The sequence below is a fragment of the Genypterus blacodes genome, unplaced genomic scaffold, assembly GCF_046128005.1.
Source record: "Genypterus blacodes isolate CSIRO-AG114 ecotype Tasmania unplaced genomic scaffold, CSIRO-AGI_Gbla_v1 ptg000210l_1, whole genome shotgun sequence".
Lineage (NCBI taxonomy): Eukaryota > Metazoa > Chordata > Actinopteri > Ophidiiformes > Ophidiidae > Genypterus > Genypterus blacodes.
Window position 1 is genome coordinate 149,619 of NW_027467009.1, and position 21,562 is coordinate 171,180.

Here is a 21,562-nt window from a genome sequence, read left to right on the forward strand (position 1 = left end):
TCTCTGGTCCGGGTCCAGGTCCGCTCCTTGGTCTCGTCTTGCAGCTCTTCCTCAGGGATCCCAGGTCGTTCCTCAGATTGGAGACATCAGCGTATTCTGGTCTGCTGTGGTCTCACCTGCTTCATCAGTGAGGCCTCCTGATTGGATGCTGAGATCAGCTGACTTGGCAGCGTGGGGTCAAAATGGCACTGGCCTGTTGTATTGTGGGTAATGTATTGAGATACCAACTGTGTGGGTCCTAGAGATGCACACCCACAGTGTTTAGTCTGTCGTTGCCATGGCGTTTGTTACTTATCACCTTTTTTCACCGTTTGAATGATTTATGTGGATGTCATTTGAAAAAATAAGATTAAACTTCAGAGTAAGGTTCAGTATTTCAGCTGCTTAGAAATGTTACACTAATGTATCGACTTTCATCAATATTTTAGATTCATGTTACTCAAAATTTGAACTTGTTTTTGTACAAAAATGATGTATTTACTGTTTGCTGGATTTGTTTTTTGAACAAACTTTGAAATTTCCAGAACACGAGTTCAAATATTCTTTTATTATTTTTGTAAAAAAACAAATGTACATAAGAAATGATAAATATAAAAAAATCAACCCAGAACAAAAATGTTCTCCAATGTTACAAAGAACGTTTTACTGCAGAGGAAAACGAAAAGCCAGAGTCACACCGTAACACGTTTGTCCTATGTAGCTATGGTGACGCACAGGCCAAAGACCCAAGAGGAACCCAAGAAAAGAAAAAATGAAGCTCTCCGAACGCTCAGCACATTTACTTACACGCCCAGTCCAACTACGGCCTCCTGTGATCCCAGTGTGACGTCATTCACTGAATACCTCACCTGGGGCTTCACTACATGTGGAGGTTTCTTCTTTCTGATTTAAACCCATTTCAGTCTAATTATGTTGTTTGCATGATGTTTAACAGACTTTTAGTACCTTATCTGGAGTAGAATCAAAGTTTTCCTGTGTATGTAAACGTACTGAGCGTTTGATTCCTGTTAATCTAACTCTGTTAATATTCAGACCCTACAAAGTCGACTCAAGGTGGGAAAACAACACAAAAAACAGGGAAAACCAGGACATGCGAGTTTTCCTTCACAACTCTGAACAGCGTCAGTGCTTACAGGCGGTTTAAGGAAACAGTTTCATCTGCCGGCCAAGGCGTCTTTAGCTTAGCTTAGCTTAGCACACAGCCTGAAAGAAGAGTGAAACAGACACTCCTAAACCGCTTTATTTTCAATTTGTACTGTTAGCACCACAACAGCAGTATCGTCTCTTACACCTTCATAGTGCAGGTTAAAGTCACACACTAACAGGAGCCTCTTTAATGGATACTATTTGATGTTAGCAATCATTTGGTTAGTGATAATTAAACACAGCTTCAACCTTTTTGATGAAAAATTAAACTGGTAATTAGCTCTAATGTGATTTTGGTCGACAAGTAGCTTCCTTGCTAACAGCTCCTGAAATCAAAATGTCATTTTAAATTCAAATGTATATTAAAAATCATTCAAATTTGAGCTTGTTGGAAGTTGTATTATTTCACTTTTGATAAAACTAAGCTATCATTCTGCCCTGCTTCCAGTCTGTGTGCTAAGCTAGGCTAAACACACCCTGGAGCACAAAGATGAAACCATTGGAACGTTTTTCCCGTTTCTTTTCTTTGCTCAGTTCTGTGACTGAAGCAGGTTTCCAAGTTGCCCGTGTTACAATTCTGCAGCTAACGTTGAGGCCACTGAGGTCATGACTTCAAATTAGCTTTTTAGCTACATGAGACTTAGCTGCTGTGTCCCAAAGGCAAACTACAACAACAGAAGGACTCAGTATTGATTAGTTTTGCAGTGCGTCAGGGGGACTTGGACTCTAAAGTCCTGGGTGCTGCCCTGAAACTGAGAATTGATTGAAAAAGGAAAATAAAAAGCCAAACTGAACTTCACCCTGTTGTTCCACCAGGTAGCACAAACTGCGTCAGCTTTTCCCTCCGCAGGCCGATAAAGCGCCGGTTCAAAGCCAGCGAACTGAAGCATTTCATTCCAAACTGGAGCGACTAATCAAACAAACCTCAGGCTGCGGTCGGGTTCAACCATTCATGTTCTGGTTCTGTGACGTATTGATAAGGGGAAACCACCTGACTTATACTGTGAATAGAAATATTGATTATGTTTTAGAGAAATAGAACATTGAGTTTGGTCTTGAGTTTTTTAACAGAATAGAGTTACAGGTTCATGTTTAAATGACCTCAGCTGAGCTTCAGTCACTTCAGCTCCATGTTCAGCACACAGCAGCTCTGTCTGTACTGTGTTTAAGGCAAAAATGAAAGCTAGAAGCACAAAGACAATGAAGAGGAATCCACCGCTCGCTTAGTACACATGGAATTTTTTTTAAATTCCACCAATTTTGTCTTAATTTTTCATAGTTTTCATAAATTGTCCCTGCACTTCAAACGTGATATTTGATGATGGTTGTTTGTCGTTTGGAATGAAGCTCTTCAGCTCTCGTCTTCATCACTTTCATCTGTCTGGAGAAAGCAGACAGATGATAACTGAAGACTAAATGTTTTTGTGTTAACAGCAGAATTATCCTGTTTGTATCACACACACACGTTTTACTGATTGCTCTTAAATGAGTTTTCTGCCTCGAAGCTTCTTTCCTCTGAACTTTACAAACCGATACAGCTAGAAACACAACACAGCTAAACCCACTGGAGAATTCAAATTCCTTCTTAGTGCAATTTCACAAGACGCTTTGCTCATCGTTCCTACGGACTTAGCTTCATCCTGATCCGTATCTGTAGAAACCATAATGTATACACTTCTGCACAGGTCAGGGTTCATCTGACGTTTCCATGACGACCTACCAACTTTACATTTCAACTTGACATTTCTGATTTCTTCTCCTGCGTCTGTGACCTCTTGTGGCCAGGACCTTTATGTTTGCTCCTCACTCACAGCCACGTAAACTTCAGATCCTTACTGAAACATTCTCAGGACCAAATTTAAAAAAGTATTTCACAATTTCTCAAAACAGTCCCAGACCACAGAAGCACATTTTTGTTTTCCAGGATCATTCCAGTTCCAGGATCTTCACACCATCGTGAGGCGTGAGCTTCCTGTTTCTATGAAAAAAGTTTCCATACCAGTGTGGAGATGACGTCCATGTTTCTTTATCTGTGTAAAGTGTGCAGGATTCTATTCTATTCTCTTTACATTTTTTCTTTAAAAGATGTTTGAGAGCCAAAGCTCCAGTCTGCTGTGTTAAAACATGCTCAGCTGTGCAAGCAGAAGGTGAAGCAGCAGTCACAGCCAGGAACCCACAGCTCCTGCTGCTCACCAGTCTGAGCAACACAACGCAGCTTCAACGCGCCAAAGGACACACAGACACACAACCCAGACATATACAGCTTTAGTTTCTGGGCCTCTGCAGTCCACAACATTTCTAAAGCTCATTGTTTTTAAAGTTCCTTTAAAAAAAGAAGGAACAAACCAATTACATAGATTTATTTCTGCACTTCCCCGTAGTTTAGAGAGAACGAGGCCCTCTAGTGGTGAGGCTGGGTACAGATACACATACACCAGCTGCTAATTAAGACTACAATCAAATAAGTCATTAGTTAGCATTTGTATATAATTAATAATAGTGAAAAAAATTATTATCTGATTATAGATGTTTCTTTATTTGAATCCAGAAACAAAAAACCTTCTGGATGTTTTTAACATAAAGGAAGTTGATACAAGCTCTGACACCTGCACTCATCTGTGTGAGTGAGTTAGATCTTCTTCATGTATGGGAGTTTGTTAGGAAGTTCAAATGTGATCTCATCTACATAACAGAAGCTTCATCAGTGAGTTAAGACTCCAGTCTGGTTCAATAAATAAATACATAATAAATGTTTACACGATACTCAACATGGGATTAAGGCAAAAATATGAGAGAATATTTACACAGAATCAGAAATGTTCTATTACAAGTATAGAATCAGATCCTCTCCGTCTGTCACTCAGTTAGATTCTGTCTCTGTGTGTTTATGATTCAAATGATTTAATTGGAGCAGAATCTAAGTTTCAGCCTGCATGTAAACACTTATAAATGAGGCACTGTGCTCCGTTTCCATGACGACACAGTGTCACAAAGAGAAATGAGCACAATGTTTCATCTAAGATCCTCATTAGGAAGTCAAGAGGCCCAGAAACTAAAGCGTCACAGAACTCTTCATCCAGTTACACAACTTGATTATTGTCTTCACATCTAAACTAGGAGACATTTTGTTTTTAAGGCTTCCAGCACTGCAACACTTTGTCCTCTCACACACTCCCAGCTGAACTCACACCAGACCTTCTCCCGTCTGTATTCCAACACCGAGGCGGTGACGTCACCGTGTCGTCCTTCTCTCTGTTCTCTCAATGAATAAGGCCGTGCAGCTACGAGTTCAGACTACAAACTCTGGCCACCATCTTGTCAGAATACAGACGGGAAAGAAAAAGGGCAGCGGCCGACAAGGCAACTTTCTGGGCAACTTGTAAAGGCAACGCTGACCGCCCGTTGCCTCAGGTCCGTTTCTCTGCCCTCACTAATAAACACGGTTCACCTTCAGTCGACATTGACTTTCCAAAGCCACAGACCTTTGTGATTGAGGTTGATTGATGTTGCGCCCTCTAGTGGCGGCTCCGTTACTGCCTCACCTTCTCCTCACGCAATGAAACTGGTTGTCTGGACTGAACCCTGATCTGATAAGGCCGCAGTTTGCTTCATCCGGCAGAGAGAGCAGAACAGGAAGTGACTGCTGTTAGACCAGTGATGTCCAAGTTCAGAACTGCGTGAAGGAAAAAGCACAGGGGACAGAAATCCCATCCAGAGTGGGAAGGGAATGAACCCAGTTACCCTTCCAGGTGGGTTTGGCGAGGGATGAAACCTCCTTCGGCCTTCAGGAGCAGCGGGCCGTCCCAGCGCAGCACCTGGGGACAAACGGGTCCACAGCCTGGCACGTGGCGGCACTTTGGCCCGACACAGAGGCAAAGAAGGAAGTGGGTGATTGAAGCGGAAACAGATTGGTTCAGAGCAGCGTCGTCCTACAGCGGCACCAGAAACACAAAGTCATCAAGTGTGACAGAAGCGGGAACTGAGACAATCTGCTCCGGGGCCACAGGTCAGGGCCGACTCCTCGCTAAAGATCGAAGCTCCGTGGTTTCCTCCGCACACGATCAGTTTGAGGCTCCTCGCCGATCACCGATCAATATGGAGACACTCATAAGTAAGCCCCTCAACAAATCAATCAAACCCGGCAGAAGACTGATGTGAAAGTTGGACTCTGTCTGGTTTTCCAAACGTAACAACGCTGCAACGTAACATAAGCAGAAGGAGGAAGACTTTGAGTAGCAGTGACCATGATGCACTTTGTTTTATTGCTGGCTGACGTCTCCACACCAGCGTCTACGGGAGTTTGCTCCTCTGATGCAGGAGGGGTTTGATCTCATCGCTCCTGACTCATCGGGATTAGTTAACCCTCGCTGCCAACCTGTACCTACATTTACCCATAATGCAACACCACCATCTACCACAACCACCACCAGGGGGAGCCACCGCCCACCGAGCAATAAAGCTTTGCTATATTGAAACAGAGAGTATTTAGAGTTTTAACCTGCAGTGTAACAGCTGTATTGATCAGGAATGTGACGAGCTGATCAATACATCCCTGCTCTTCAGTCTCTGATTAAGGAGGAGAATAACAGGAATTATTAGGCTATGCAGAGTTTGCATATCTTCATCTTTCCGTCCTCTCAGCTTCCAGACGTTGCACCGACACACGAGTCGTCACGGAGTCTCACGGAGTCTTCAGAGTGGATTTAGACTTCAGGTTGGCGTCCGGTTGAAAGCTTTAGGTGGAGCGGCGTCGGCGGGGGGGGTGGAGCTGTCGGCTGATGTTAACAATCTAACGCACATCTGTCATCAACACAGAAGGAAACAAACCAGACACTGAGCCGGGAGAATCCAGTAGAGTTTGGTAGAAACCAAGTGAAGCATGAACCCACGTGATTGAAGCGGTTGAGACTGAAAAGCGTCCACACTTTGCAGCCGGAGACGTGACCTTTGACCCTGTCCGCAGTGGCTTCTCAGTAGCCCTTTGTTAATCTGAGAGGACTGGACAGGTGTCGCTATGGAGGATGGGAATCTGATCCGCCGCTCAGAGACGGAGGTTTACGGCTGCTGAAACATCGGGTCGGGCCGCTCCGGAGCGTTCGTATCCGCGAGGGGGCCGGTAGGAAGAGTCGGGGGCGGGGTCGGCAGGTATTTGGTCTATTTAGCCCCGCCCCCAAACAGTCAGAGAGTTCTACAGGTAGCAGTGAGGGGCCCGGGGGTCCGCACAGTCACAATCCAGTACAGAGACGGAAGCTGCAGAAAAAGGCCCCGCCCCCCCCTCGTTCGGTCCAGTTACAAAACAAAGCGCTCCCAAAAACACAATCCAACAACGCAGAGCAACGTGGGGGGGCGGGGTCTCAGTGGTCCGTGGTTATAAAACACACCGTTAGTGCTTTGCCGCCATCAGCGTGATTCTCAGCGGGGAAAAACAAACAAAAAAAAAAAGAAGGTAAAGAGTCGCTACGCCCCAAAAAAGGTTAAGAACCAAAAAGTGAGTTGTGATCTATTAGTAGAGCGTTGAGACGAGATGGCGTCGATGTTAGTCTTATAAAAAAGGACATCACTACCAAAAATGCATCAGCCTGTTTAAAATCTGCAGCGCTTCAATATAAAGTGCTTCATTACATTGTTACTTTTTACAGTTTCTTATTAAAATATCGTTTTCCCTGGAGTGAAACCATAGTAAACATGTTACACGTTGGTAAAAATAAACATTTTGGAATGTCTCTTTTTTTTTTTTTTGTTCGTTTGCTTTTTTTAAGAAGTCCCATCCGGTGATTTTGGTCAAGCTGAACTTGTTCCCGGCGCCTGGAGGAGCAGAAAGTGAGGGAGTGGAGGATTATTCACACACACACACACACACACACACACACCGACTTTAAAGAGTCTGAGGAGGACGAGCGGGTGGGTGAAGAGGAAGGTCAGACACATTCTCAAGGCAGGAGTGGAAGAATGAAAATGGAGCGCGGCAAAGCAGTTATGAGGGAAATGACAGCCAGAGTGGAGCATTATGGGTAATCAGGCATCAGTCATTGTGCGAGCAGGAAGCTCAGAGGGAGGAGCTCTGAGCAACGTGAAGATGAAGATCACCGACAAGATGTCACAACGTTATTTTACGCCGGTGTGATTCATCAAACTGTGATGTAATCAGTCTCCACGGTAACGTCTCTGTTTGGTTACATATGTTGTGTAGAAGTTACAGCTTTATGAGGCGCAACAAGAGGAAGAGGACAGGAGGAGACGCTGCTCCTGAGGTATGAGATCAGTGTGAAGGTAAACAGTCTGAATGTTGCTCCGGTCGAGCCTTGAGAGCCTTGGTCCTCTCCTCTGTCCTCATAAAGCACCATGGCGATAAGGCCAGAGAGACAAACACTCACAGAGGGAGTAACAAAACATGAAGTAGAGGACCAAACGAAAACTCTGATGAAGATGAAGATGATGATGAAGATGAAGAAGATGATGAGTCAGGTTAGTAAGCATGCATCGGTGAGTTGGAGCTCATCCAGTCTGAATGCCAGTCCGTTAGCATGCAGCCGTTAGCACAGGTGGGTTAGCATGCAGCGACTGAGGCAGACTTGGCAGCGGGGGGACAGCAGGAGGAGGCGGAGTTTGGCTTCTGGAGCAGTTTGAGAAAGAGGAAGAGCGTGGAGGTGGGCAGGTAGACGCAGAGGAAGAGGACCACGTCCTCGCTGAGGCAGAGAACCAGAGCGCCCCGCTCCGTCAGCGCCCAGTCCACCAGCACACCCACCAGCAGGTAGTACACCTGGAACTCCTGAAGCTCCTCCCACTCGCCCCCACCTCCGTCTAGCCCCACCCCCGCCTCCTCCTCCTCCTCGGTCGTGCCCTGGCTGCCCTCTCCTCCTCCGGCGTCACTCACCATGGGCTTCATCTCTGCTCCTTCAGACACCACTTCCTTCACACGACTCCGCCCACGCTCCACCGCTCGCTCCATCCTCCGGCTGCTCTCCACAAACTCCTGCATGAGGGAGGGACGAGGAGGGGGCGGGGACGAATGAGGAGGGGCGGGGACAGACAAGGAGGGGGCGGGGACGAATGAGGAGGGGCGGGGACAGACGAGGAGGGGGCGGGGATGAATGAGGAGGGGCGGGGACAGACGAGGAGGGGGCGGGGACGAATGAGGAGGGGCGGGGACAGACGAGGAGGGGGCGGGGATGAATGAGGAGGGGCGGGGACAGATAAGGAGGGGGCGGGGACGAATGAGGAAAGATTGGAGGATGATACAAGGAAAGAAACAAAGACAGATCCATGTTTAAATAGGGAGGAAAAGGAGGAAGCAGATGAAGAAGAACGATCCGGTCAAACACAGACGTCTCCTGGATCTTGAATATAAAAATCAAACATTCTGATCTTATTCTCCATTTTCCTCCCTGAGACGATATGAGCGAGCAGATCAGCTGAACGTCTGACTCACCATCAGGGCTTTGTCCATGAAGAACTCCTTCCCTGGGGTCCCGTCGTTGTACTTGGTGTCGATGGCGAAGCAGAGGAAGAGGACGTCCACCACGATCTCAAACACCGACAGGAAGCAGTGGGCGACCAGGAAGGCGAACAGACAGACGATGATGAGGGGGAGGAGCCACTCGGCGTAATCCCGCTGGTAGTTCAGGAGTAGAACGCCAGCGAAAGCCGTCGACGTGACGATGAGGATCTGATGATGAAGACAGACGCACAGGTGAGCACACTGGGTTGGAGGATTGACTGATAAGTTTTGAGCCCAGCATAGAACATTAACTCAGAAGTGCTACAGGTTTGAATTTTCAACATCTTCACCGACAACGCTGGAGGGATTGGAACCAATGCAGGAATGAGCTGTGTGAGTTTAAAACCACAATCACAAAGTTATATTACTAAATAACACTGTGCCAGGATCAGAACTTATCAATCAACCCCCACACATCCTGCCATGGCTTTCTCACAGACTCCTTTCAACAAGAACACCCACTGATGATCACATGCTGCTGAGGAGATTCAGTGGAGTGTGTGTGTGTGTGTGTGTGTGTGTGTGTGTGTGTGAACCAAAGCACACACACACAGATTTAGGATGCAGAAAATAAACTTGTTCAACACCCTGAATGTGTGTTTGTGTGTGTGTGTGTGTGTGTGTGTGTGAGGGTGTGTGAGAAACTCTGTGTGACAACAGCTGAGTGGGAGTGTTGCTGAGAATATGTGTGAGTATTTGCGTGTGTGTGTGTGTATGTAAATGTGATCACAAAGATGGTGGGTGAGTCAGTACAATGTGTGTTCAATGTGTGAAAGTGAGATAAACAGCATATGTGTGTGTGTGTGTGTGTGTGTGTGTGTGTGTGTGTGCGTGCGTGCGTGTCTGTGCGTGTGTGGTTATGAGCGTCTTTTCTCTGCATCTACTAAATATGTGAGGAAAGACACAGTGTCCCTTCCTCCTCCCTCCTCCCTCCTCTGCAGTGACCTGTGACCCGGTTGAAGCTGCTCCGTCTCACCTTCCCCAGGAAGAGGACGAAGTCTCCCACGGCGTTGATGGTGGCGACGCGCAGCGCGTTTTCCACCAGGATCACAAAGGCGTCACGCGCCGACGTGCAGAAACTGGTGTTGTTGATGGCTGTGGCTGCATAAGCGTTCTGTGAGGGAGGAGACACACGGCTGAGGTGAGACACACGGCTGAGGTGAGACACACGGCTGAGGTGAGACACACGGCTGAGGTGAGACACACGGCTGGGGTGAGACACACGGCTGAGGTGAGACACACGGCTGAGGTGAGACACACGGCTGGGGTGAGACACACGGCTGAGGTGAGACACACGGCTGAGGTGAGACACACGGCTGGGTGAGACACACGGCTGGGGTGAGACACACGGCTGGGGTGAGACACACGGCTGAGGTGAGACACACAGGGACGAGCTGCAGGGACGATAACAAGGAGGGGACGCTGTTCTACCTGATTGAGATAGTTCAGGCACTTCTCCAGACACCACAGACAGCAGATACATGTTTTTAACATGCAGCGAGCACACGCATTCTCCTGAGAGAGAGAGAGAGAGGGAGAGAGAGAGAGAGAGAGAGAGAGGGAGAGAGAGGGAGAGAGAGGGAGAGTCAGTCAGTTGTGTTTCCACTGAGCAGCTTCTTGCAGTATGAACAGTGACTTGATGGTGTGTGTGTGCGTGTGTGTGTGTGTGTGTGTGTGTGTGTGTGTGTGTGTGTGTGTGTGTGGCTGGGTTTGTACCTTCCCTTTCAGCTGGTTGTGGATGTACATGAGGATGAGTCTTGGGATCTTGACCAGTGTGATGATGAAGGACCCCTTGGCCACGGTGCCCAGGTGGAATCTGACCAGCCTCAGCACGGACGACAGGATGGGCGTCACCGGGAGTCTGTTCTTGTCCCTGAAGCAGCAGAGGAACCAGATCATCGTGTTACTGAGCTAAAGTAGAATCTTACATGTACAAATACTCATGTTATGAAGAAGACCATATGAGGTGAAAGAGACGTTCTGTTGATGAGGAATTCTGTCTAGGAGGGCAAAGGGATACCTGGTGAAGTAGTACGTGACCACGGCCCCGGCCACAGTCATCTGCTGGCAGGCCAGGATGAACTCGCTGATCCAGACCAGGCCCACGGCGTGGTACCATGTCAGGTACTGCAGAGGGCCGCTCAGCCGGAACTCCGTCAGCCCCGTCTCCTTGTTCTGCTCCGGGTTCCCTGGAGACCCAGACGCAGAGAGGGAGCAGAGCGTAAAACAACACACACTCATCCGTCCACCCGGAGCATCACACTGCCTGCTGCAGCTTTAACCCCTTCAGGTCTGACACCTCCTCCGTCTGTCCAGCTGCAGGAATCCCAGGTTTTATCTTCTATACGAATAGGAAGTGAAATGAAGGCTGTGGGACTGACCGGTGGTTCCCAGGAAGAGCAGCACCAGGATCCAATACATCCAGAAGAGCAGCAGGGCGAGGAAGGTGACGAAGGGCTGCAGGGTGAGGAGGGGGAGGTGGATGAAGACCTTCCCTGCTACGTGGAACAGAGCGATGGTCAGAGACACTCGTTTCCTCATGAAGAGCATCAGCAACAGGAGGATGATCTGAGAGAGAGAGAGAAAGGGAGAGAGAGATAGGGAGAGAGAGAGAGAGAGAGATGAAGGTCTTCACATTAATCAGCAGCATTCAGACTGGACCCCCCCCCAGGCTTTAGTGCAGCAGCTGGACTCACTGTGAAGACGGTGGCGGCGATGGCGTAGACCAGCAGCGCCTGGCCTTTGTCTCGGATCGCTTCGTCTTTCGCTTCTTTCGTCACTTTAGTCGCGGTGTCGTTTCCGTATAACCGGTGATCGATGTAGAGCCACCAGAGGATGCTGGTGCCCGCTGAACAAAGAGAGCCTTCATTACATTCTGATGTTGATGAGAACACGCCTTCATCTACCACACAACATCAGGAACATCACAATCATATGAAGCAGCGTTATAGTTTCAGTCTAAAAGGGAGAATCTGTGATCCAAACATAAAAACAACACAAATCAAACCACTGGTCTAGAAGCTGTGACTCTCAAATTGAAACTTCGAGCAAAGCTTTAAACTTTCCTCAACGCATTAGAGAGAGAAAATGTTTTAACGGTAACAACAAATGGAATAAGATGACAAGACAGAAAAAGTGTCCATGTTGTGTCCTCGATGTGTTCAGCACGTCTCTGTAGTGCTGTTACTCTTAATCACCACCAGGGGTCAATGTGATGTAAGGACGTCCCAGTGAGCCACGACTCATTCCATCTGCTCTATCAAGTCCCATGGTTGAAACAGAAAAACAGAGGTCACACACACTTCCTCCCTGCACTTTCACTCAGGAAGTGAGCTCACCCAGGGAGCCGAGGACGACCAGCGAGGTGAGGATCCAGACCAGAACAGCCGAGATGTACCGGATGATCACCATGAGGATCATGGAGAGGACTGCAGAAGAAGAGAGAGAGAGAGAGAGAGAGAGGTCAGAGGTCAGGTTACCAAACATACAGATCAATATCATAAACCATCATAACATAGAACAGCCAATCAGATCCTGTCAGATGTGTAAATACCCTGAGTGACCTTTAACCTCAAACAGTGGTGAGTGTGTGCAGGCGAAGGTGTCTTAGCCTCAGAGGGAAACTGTCAGAAATGATGACTCGGCTTTCATTGCGTTCAGGCTGCAGTTTTGCTGCCGTTAACCTGCAGTCAGAGATTCTGACGAGTCAGCACAACACAACCTGACTTCTGCTTCACACTGATGAAGACCACAGCTCTCCTCTTCGCCTGGAAACCATCCAACCGACCAGTTTGACCCCCAAACTTCACAACCAGGAGTCTACTCTGTCTCTGCTTATGCTGTTTGAGAAGAATAGAATAGAACAGAATAGAATAGAGGGCCCCTTCCTGTAGTACTTGAGTAGGAAACAAAACTGAAGAAGAATCTCCTCACAGACACCCAGAACCAACCAAATACTTCACCTGAACCTTTTGAACCACAATGACTCCAAAAGCTATACAAGAACCCTGAGATACTCCTAAAACCCTTTCAAATACCTCTACAATCCCGAGACGCAGTAGAAGAATCAACTAAAGAGCCACCTGAACCCCCTTAAAGAGACCTAGAATCTACCAATGAACTTAAGGAACCTCTTCAAGAACCCTAGACCTTCCTGAAGTATCTTTCAAGCCTTACAGACTCCTAAATAAGTGGACTCACAGGGGCCCAGAACCTTCCAGGTGTCTCCAAGAACCTCCTCAACAACCCTTGGACCTTCACACACACGCGTGACAAACATTGGACTCACACAGAGCGAGCACACAGAGGCCGATGATGATCTCCTTGCTGGCAGCCACGCCGGCGATCAGGCGGTGCAGGATGCTGTTGTCGCTCACGAAGGTCACCACTGCCTCGGCGAACTTGGCATAGCAGGAAATGTCCACCGGCGTGCAGCGGTTGAACACCGGCAACGGTTTGCTGGTGAGAAACAGAGCGAGACAGGATGTCAGAAGACAAACTGACGTGCCCTTGAGCAATGCGAACATCAGACAAGTCAGAGTCAGGGGCGTTCGTCCTCTTACCTCGGTGGAACAGGAAGCTTGGGGCATTTGGTGAACCTCTGTGGGAGATCAGGGTATTTATGTCCAGCTAGCTCATAGGAACAGAGGTCCGAGCCTGGAGACGCCAAAACACATCAATCAATCATCATCATCCTCATCATCTTCATCTCCAGCTTCTCTGACTCATGCAGCCTCACTCAGAACAGCTGAGGCAGCACATTTCCTGGCTCATGACCCTGTGAGAGTCAGGACTTTGAGTCTTTACAGCCCAGAGAACAACAAGGTTAACTTCACAGGACTCAGCATCATCATTACATCAGAGGGCTGGAAATGGATTCACGACTTGGGAACGAGGCATTCCTGTTCCCTGGTAACCATCATAACAACAGTTTCATCCGTCATTCATTCATGTCAAAACAAAGGATTCATTCATAACTCCTCATTAATACATAACACCTTATCAGAGTTTTTAGGGGGAAATGTGAAATATGGGAGTGATTCTCCTTCTTTGCCGCTGGTGATTTCCAGCAAGGGTGTGTGTCTGTCTGTGTGTGTGTGTGTGGAGGAGGGGGGGGGGGGGGGGGGGGGGGGGGGTGCTGTTGCTGTTGCGTCACCTGAAAGACCTCTACTGTCACATTTTCCCACATTGGCTGTAGAGAAGCCCCAGTCGGAGGGGACAGAGCCACCGTCATGAAGCCACAATAGCAGCTTCAGTGGTGGAGAGAGCGGCCATGGTGGCACCGACAATAAAGGAGGCTCAGGCTTAATGCTGGCTTTGTTAATGTACTCTCCATAAAGCTGTGTGTGTGTGTGTGTGTGTGTGTGTGTGCGCGCCTGTGTGTAAATGACAGTATTGTATGACGATAGTGTGTCAGGTCATCATAGTGTCATGATGAGGGCTCGGGGTGTGAACCGGCACATTACACCAACACTTAGTAACCTAGACGATACGTACGGCCCTCAGGATGAAGGACGAGCGTTCTATAAGTATAATGTTTCGTGAGGAGAAACTATGACGGCTACGTTACCGAACAGCGCCCCCTACCTGTCATGTCACATTCAGTATGTGCTGTCTCAGTGCGGCCTGCTCACCGTTGACCATGGCGAACGTCCTGAGGTCCTCGTGCGTCCTCAGCTCCACGGTGGGACACAGAGACACACACAGAGCCATGGATTTGATTTTCCTCTGCACGATGTCGATGTTACAGGGATCCAGGAAGAAAACGTACCTGGAGAGAGGAGGAGGAGGAGAGGAAGATTACAAAGACGTTGAGATGATGGATTGTGACGATTTCAGGAGGAAATACAGAGAGAGTAATGTTTATAAAGCTGCCGTGCTTCTGGAAACATCCATCACCCCCAACCAAGGCATCAGAGACCGCATATCCTACGTAACCACGGAGACATAAAGTCTGTTTATGTTACAGATATATGAGTTTCTTTTTTAATGTTTCATCTTAACCTCACATGGCACAGATCACACCGGTTGACCTTCATAGCTTTGTTCTCTTCAGGTCCTCTTCAGAGTGAAAGTGTGTGCCAGTATCCCCGTTCATATCCTCGCTTATAACGGGTCAGACGTCGCAAAAACACACACACTTCCTCCTAAAGTCCACCATTGACAGAATTGCACACACACACACACACACACACACACACTCTCTAACCTTGCCCTGTTGGACGTGGGCAGGTGAAGCATACTTTGATCTGTATCTGACACATCATGAGACCTGGAGCACCACCTCCTTATCCCTTTGACGCATGAACTCCCGGTCCTCCTGCTGGCAGAGGGCGGTACTGCGACCTCAGTGCTTACTCCAAAAATCCATTTCCATCAGATTTCCCTTATTAAACTTTTCCAGCTCAGTCAGGAGTAAAAACTTTCCTGCAGGATTTATTTCATCTTTCAAAATCAATCTGACATTTCCATTCAGCTTTTCCGTGTGTAAATGCAAATGAGTGTAAAAACAGAAGGATGGGAACTCCGGAGGATTCACAGCAGTTTTTGTGTCTTTTCTGCAAACACACCGCCACTTCCTGGGATAAACATTGCTGACTCATCAGAGCTGCAGAGGAGGAGAACATCAGCAGAATGTCAGAGAGCAGCGGTGGGAGGAAACGTGTGACTCGGCACAAAAACAAGACAACAAAGGAACAAACCAACAATCACTCCTTCATCCACATCTGTGATAAAAAAGCTGCCGGAGCGGAGTGTGTGTGTGTGTGTGTGTGTGTGTGTATTGGCTATAATTATTCATTTGTCTCGGAGGCTTTATACACTGTTATAAAGGAGTCCCACTTTAACACACACACACACACACACACACACACCTCTAACGAACTTAACACCTATTCCATATAAACTCAGCCTAAGCCAGGTAATCAAAGCTCTGGCTGATTGAACTAAACTCAGACGGCCTAACGAGCTCCCAGCAGCTCAATTAACACGAAGACAACAGAGCGAGCAGCAGCTGGTGATTCATAAATAACAACACTGAAGCGTTCATGTTTGAACTTTAGATCTAAACTGCTGCATGAGGCACAGTCCCTGAGCTCACACACACACACACACACACACACACACACACACACACACACACACACACACACACAGCAGAACATCTGTGAGGGCCAATTAAGCATCATGGTGGAGAGGGTGTGTCAGGTCCAAACCAGAGGGCGAGAGAGAGAGAGAGAGAGAGAGAGAGAGAGAGAGAGAGAGAGAGAGAGAGAGAGAGAGAGCACAAGAGAGGGAGGGGGAGAGAGAGCAACAGAGAGAGAGCAAGAGGAAGAGAAAGAGAGAATAAGAGAGAGAGAGAGAGAGAGAGAGAGGGAGAGAGAGAGAGAGAGAGAGAAAGAGAGAGAGAGAGAGAGAAAGAGAGAGGCTGAAAGCAAGAGAGAGACAGAGAGCAAAAGAGAGAGAGGATGAGAGGGCGAGATGATTGACAGTTGTTCAGACTCTAATTGAATCCCCTGACAGCCTCTTCCTCCTAGCTTCTGCTGACAGGTGGTGATGGGGCTAATGAGTCCTGTCAGTCAAAACACACACTCTGCTGATAGTGTGTGTGTGTGTGTGTGTGTAATAGATAGAAGTAATCACCCTCCATTAGGAGATTTTATAATAAGGTTCATGAAAAAGAACAAAATCCATTTCATGTTGGTGTAAACGAGGTAAAGAGAAAGAAGAGTGGACCAGTATGCTGTCATCGTAGACTGTGTGTGTGTGTGTGTGTGTGTGTGTGTGGCAGCTTGTTGAGGTGTTTTAATGAAGTCCATAATTGCTGTTTAATGTGGTGATTACTGAGCAACAGAGCTGACGGCAAACACACAGGGAGCCTGAGGGGCTAAGGGAGGGCAGGCCACACACACACACACACACACACACACACAGTCGAGCAGCAAAGAAGCAAAGTCTCCTAAGCTGTAACAACAAAAGTATTCAGTCTTTTTTGTTTAACTGTCGACAATGAACTGCTTGAAATCATGAGGTCAATCTCTGCGTTCTCAATTTAATCTAGACTCTATTTTCAATCCTCGCTGCAGCACCACTGCACATACTGAGTGAAAACAAACCATTTCAGCTGCTGTTTCCTTCAAGCGCCCAACCCAAATTAACCCCGCACTCATGCAGGGAGATTTGAGCTGTGTTTCTGTCTGCAGGCCTGACGAGTCAGAGCTGTCCTGCTTCTCTTCAACCAACATGTGAACATGCACATCATCATCATCATCATCAACGTCATCAGTTCAGCCAGCCAGGATAATTCACAGCGCTGCCAAATCCGCCAATTCCCACAGGACATCAAACGCATCGTGTGTCTAAGTTTCTCAGTAAACAGCTTCAGAGCACAAAGCTCTGTCCTCCTCTACAGTTTCTACAACCACAACCATCAGTAATGCACACCTCCCTCCTCCTGAGCTCATTCTGGCAGTCAGCACCTCATATAATACACATTCTTATCGGGAGAGCTGCAGTAATAAATCTGTCACATTCACAGTGAAGATGGTTGAGTACATCTTCAATAAACACAGATTTGAATCCAAACTGTGCCTTCATGTCAATCAGCTCAGTCATATTTGTGTTTCCCGACTATACGACCTCACAGAACCGCCAAGGGGAAGGTGATAAAAAAAAAAACAGTCACTCACTTCCTGTCCCTGTGGTCGAGGCCGCTGAGCTTGACGCCTTCGATGGGCTCGTTGCGTCGGCCGCAGGTGTTGCCGTAGCTGTCATATCCAAAGACGAGGCGAGCGGCGCCGCCGGTGACGATGGTGAAGCTGCAGATGCTGCCCTGAAACAGGAACGAACACACACATAGAGAGAGAGAGAGAGAGAGACGGAGAGAGAGAGAGAGAGAGAGAGAGAGAGAGAGAGAGAGAGAGCATTTAAGAGTGAGAAACAGTGAAAGGATGTAAGATGATGGCAGATTTGAGTGTGTGAACACAAAGTGCCTGAGGTGAGACACATTGTTACAGAGAGACAGGAGAGCAGAAGAAACCAAAGGAGAGCAGAGAGACGCAACATCACAAAAACAACACTTCATTTACAGGGAACACTTTCTACTCTACCTAAGCTTCTACATGAGACTCTGCTCTGTGGAGCAGAGGAAGCAGAGCGGCTCCTCCCCTCTGGCACATGAACACATTATCTCTTTAATTACATCGCCGCCTGACATGATTTATTAATCTGCACCAAGTTCATTTCTCCACTGAACAATATGGATTATATTTTTAACACAAGGAGTTGTGTTTAGGAGTGATGAGCGTGTTTGTGTCAAAGGATTTATAAATGGAGTTTCTCCTCATAAAATGATAGCGAGTTTTCCAAAGAGTCACTGTCTGAACCCAAGCCCCGCCCCCTCCTGCCTGAAACTGCAGCTCTCACTCTTAACATTTAGTTTTAAAAATAGAATGAAATTGAAAAGCACACGTTATATTCAGCAGATTGAACAATAGATGATTCTTACCTATCGTTTGTTTAACACATTACTGTGTTACCATAAACAGCACAGTCATCCAGCAGCACATCAGCTTCAAAACTCATCATTATGTTTTCATGTTTTCGATTTCGCTGAATGTTTCTGTTTAAAAAACCTACAACCAATCAGATCGCTCGTCTGAGGCTGCACACAGTCCAATGAGCCAGGCAGCTGTCTGCAGGATTCAGGTGTGTGTGTGTGCGTGTGCGTGTGCGTGCGCGTGCGTGTGTGTGCGTGTGTGTGTGCGCTCTCTCCCCATCTCTCTCTGGTCTTTCACACTGTCATGTTTCTAATCTGCTGCTTGGTGGAGCTGAAGACTCCTGCAGACTGAGGCAGAGACAGAGACCTCAGAGTTTCTATCTGCACAAAAATATTCCTCACTTCCTCCTTCCAACTGAACAACAGCAGCTGACTGAGCGGCTGAGGCATTATTTGTCCTGGCATTGGCCAAGAGACGAGTGCCATCATCTCCATCTGAACTCAACAGAACCAAACCCAAACCTGCCACAGATGCAGATTCTGACCTCTTACAGGCTTCATTTACTCACTAACAGAGCTTTAGCGTCTCCTTTTGTTAGTGAAACTTTGGTTATTACACATTTTTACTGCTGGCTGATAAAAGCCTCCAGACCACAATCATAAAGAGATGATAATGCACATTTACACAACAACAATTACACATAAAGGCAGTAAATAAAAGCCAAAGCACCTCAGCCATCCCATCACCTGGACACACAGGCCTCAACATCAACACAGCTGTCCTTCACCAGGATTAATATGAACTAACATCAGAGGGTGGGCATCTTTAATCATAGATCACTCAGAGAAATCACTCATATCCCATGAATGAATGAGTCTAATGTAACCAAACATGCACTCACTAGTTAAACTCAAACATCAAACCAGCTGACGGTTGTCAACAACATTTCTGTCCCTTTGTTCCTCAGGCTGAGCTGCATGCTGTCCAGGCAGAGGAGACGCAGCATGCTGACCGTATGTTCACCTGTTTACATGCTGCTTACATTCTGATCTATGTTTACCTTTGCAGGCCTAAACATGCAGAACAAATCCTTTCACTCCGGTGCAGAAACATCCAGGGGAACTCTGAGGTCGCAGTTTCACATAAAAATGGCAAAAAAAAAGTCCAACCCTCCTTCCAAAGCCGCCCGAGCCCGCCCGTCCTGATGTGTGTGTGTGTCACACTCACAGCCTGAACTTGATCTCCACGGAGCAGCGGCCCAGACGGTTATTGATCACTGAGCAGATACAAACTACTGAGTTCCTGCATCACAGTCACATGAATATTACAGGAGCTAATTCATCCAAACACACACACACACACAACCAAGAGACCAGACCCTGAACCATGAAATTACCATGACAACGTTACAAATGTCCCATACTGCTGAATGAAGATGGCACAATGGCGGAAACTAAACGTCTTTAATCACACTAAAGGTCACAACACACTACGGATTCACACTTCAGACCCTCTGCAGTGTCACACACACACACACACACACACACAATTATCAAAGGTGAAATGGTTCATCAATAGCCCCATTAAACAATTGTTCATTGATCATTTCATCCATATATCAAGTTTAAACAGAAAATAATAACTGGCTGCTGCGTCTTTAATGTTATGAGTTGAATTTTCTATTATCTATTATTATTACTGTCAGAATGTATTATAAATGCTTTTTTATAGAAGTACATTTGTTGTTTTATTGTCTTTACCACTCTGAGTTGTTCCATACATTATTATTACATTATTAGTATTAATTATAGCATTTATAAGATGCAACTTATAAACTTGGAGTGAGCAATTCAGCTTCTTCTACTTTCCTGTGATCATTTGTGTTCAGGTTGTGCTTTGTATTTGTGGATTGTTTAGAGTTTATTTGCATGATAGTTTGCAGCTTTAGGAGTAAACAGAATGAACCCTTCTTCATGTCACCTCTCTGTCTTGTCTGTGTGTTTATGTGGGCTTGATTTTCTCACCATGCCCACGCAGAAGACGGTGAAGAGCAGGAACCAGTGCAGGTCGGTGCAGCTCCGGTCCTCCAGCGGTCTCCATTCTCTCTTTGTCCTCTGGAAGACACACAAACAGGGTGACAACAACCGCTCACACCCCCGAGCCATCTGCGGGCTGTGTGCGGGTTAGATCATCCACCGAGCCGGGCCGCGTTCTGTCACCATCACCGCTATTAACAGAATCATTCCCCCCGCAGACACGCAGCCTCTCCCGGGCCCGTTAGCGCGGCTCGGCCCGGCCCGGCTCAGTGAGGCGTTTAGCGGGAGCGGAGGGAGGGAGCGAGGGAGCGAGGGAGGGAGGGGGCGCACCGGGCTGTTTTCTGCTTTCTGCACGGTCGCAACAACAAAAGCCACCCCGTGTCCCCCGCGTCCCCCGGGCGGCGCTCACACACCGCATGAAGGCCCCGCAATTGTTCCCTGCAAGCGCTAATTGGATTACCGGGTGCTGGATCTAATCCCAGCTCGGATCTCTCCGCTCCTGCTGGAATGCTTTAGCGCGTTTACGGCGCTAAGAACACGCAAACGCGCTCCGGTGCTTTGCTCAAGGGCACCGGGAGCATAGAGGATGTAGGACGGAACGGGAGAGCGGCCGGGTGTCCGTGCTAAACCGTGCCGGGCCGCGCTTCGCTTACCTCCGCGCTCCCGCAGCATCCCATTGCAGTCAGCGTGGATGTTGAGCGAACAAACAGCGGTTTGGAGCAGCAGCAGCAGCAGCAGCAGCAGCAGCAGCAGCGGAGGTCGCGGAGTCGGCGGGCCGCCCTGCGCGCTCAGGCTGCCCGCTGCAAACTGCGCAGCGTCCGCGGTCCCGGAGCCCGAGGAGCCCGGAGCCGTGACAGTCCGACGGGTCGGTCACAGTGGAGACTCGGGCCCGCAGCGCTGCATGTTACCGTCCGGTCCTCCTCCACTCTCGGTGCTCTCAGGATTAACGAGGTTGAAGCGTTGTCACTTCCTGGAAGCTGATCAGGTGCAGCCGGAAAAAGATGGAGCGGCGGCGGACAGGCATCTCATTACGCATGCGCAATCAGATAACGGCGGATAACGGAGCTGTTTAATTACAAAGCGTTCGGATGAAAAGAATAAAAGGACGACATTTTAGGGTCACCGGGGGGGAAAAAGGAATTTGACGACTTAATTCTCCAAATCTGTGATAGTAAAAAGAAAAAGTCAAAATGTTACAAGGATCAACAAGGATTAATATTTGTAGAAAAATATTAACATTTCAAGAAATATTTGTTGAAATGTTACTAGAATAAAGTCAGGATGTTTCATCGTTAAGACTTTATGTAGGTTCCTCCACTGGGGGCACCAGTAGTTATGGGGGGGCTTCCTCTCTGTAAGGACAGTAACTACCCCCCTTCCATCCC

General features: G+C 47.7%; 1 protein-coding gene across 1 annotated transcript; it reads right to left on the reverse strand.

Moving 5' to 3' along the window:
• Positions 1–3,072: 3,072 nt before the first annotated feature.
• Positions 3,073–21,003, reverse strand: slc44a1b (solute carrier family 44 member 1b). The gene is made up of 15 exons (XM_076169742.1): positions 20,831–21,003; positions 20,166–20,255; positions 17,332–17,474; positions 14,278–14,414; positions 13,207–13,300; positions 12,933–13,102; positions 11,983–12,072; positions 11,341–11,492; positions 11,026–11,212; positions 10,665–10,833; positions 10,361–10,517; positions 10,076–10,159; positions 9,621–9,758; positions 8,576–8,812; positions 3,073–8,119 (listed from the first exon to the last, which is right to left on the reverse strand). Exons 1-15 carry the CDS (start codon positions 20,852–20,854, stop codon positions 7,694–7,696), a joined length of 2,298 nt encoding a protein of 765 aa, XP_076025857.1. The 5' UTR covers positions 20,855–21,003; the 3' UTR covers positions 3,073–7,693.
• Between the last annotated feature and the right edge of the window lie 559 nt (positions 21,004–21,562).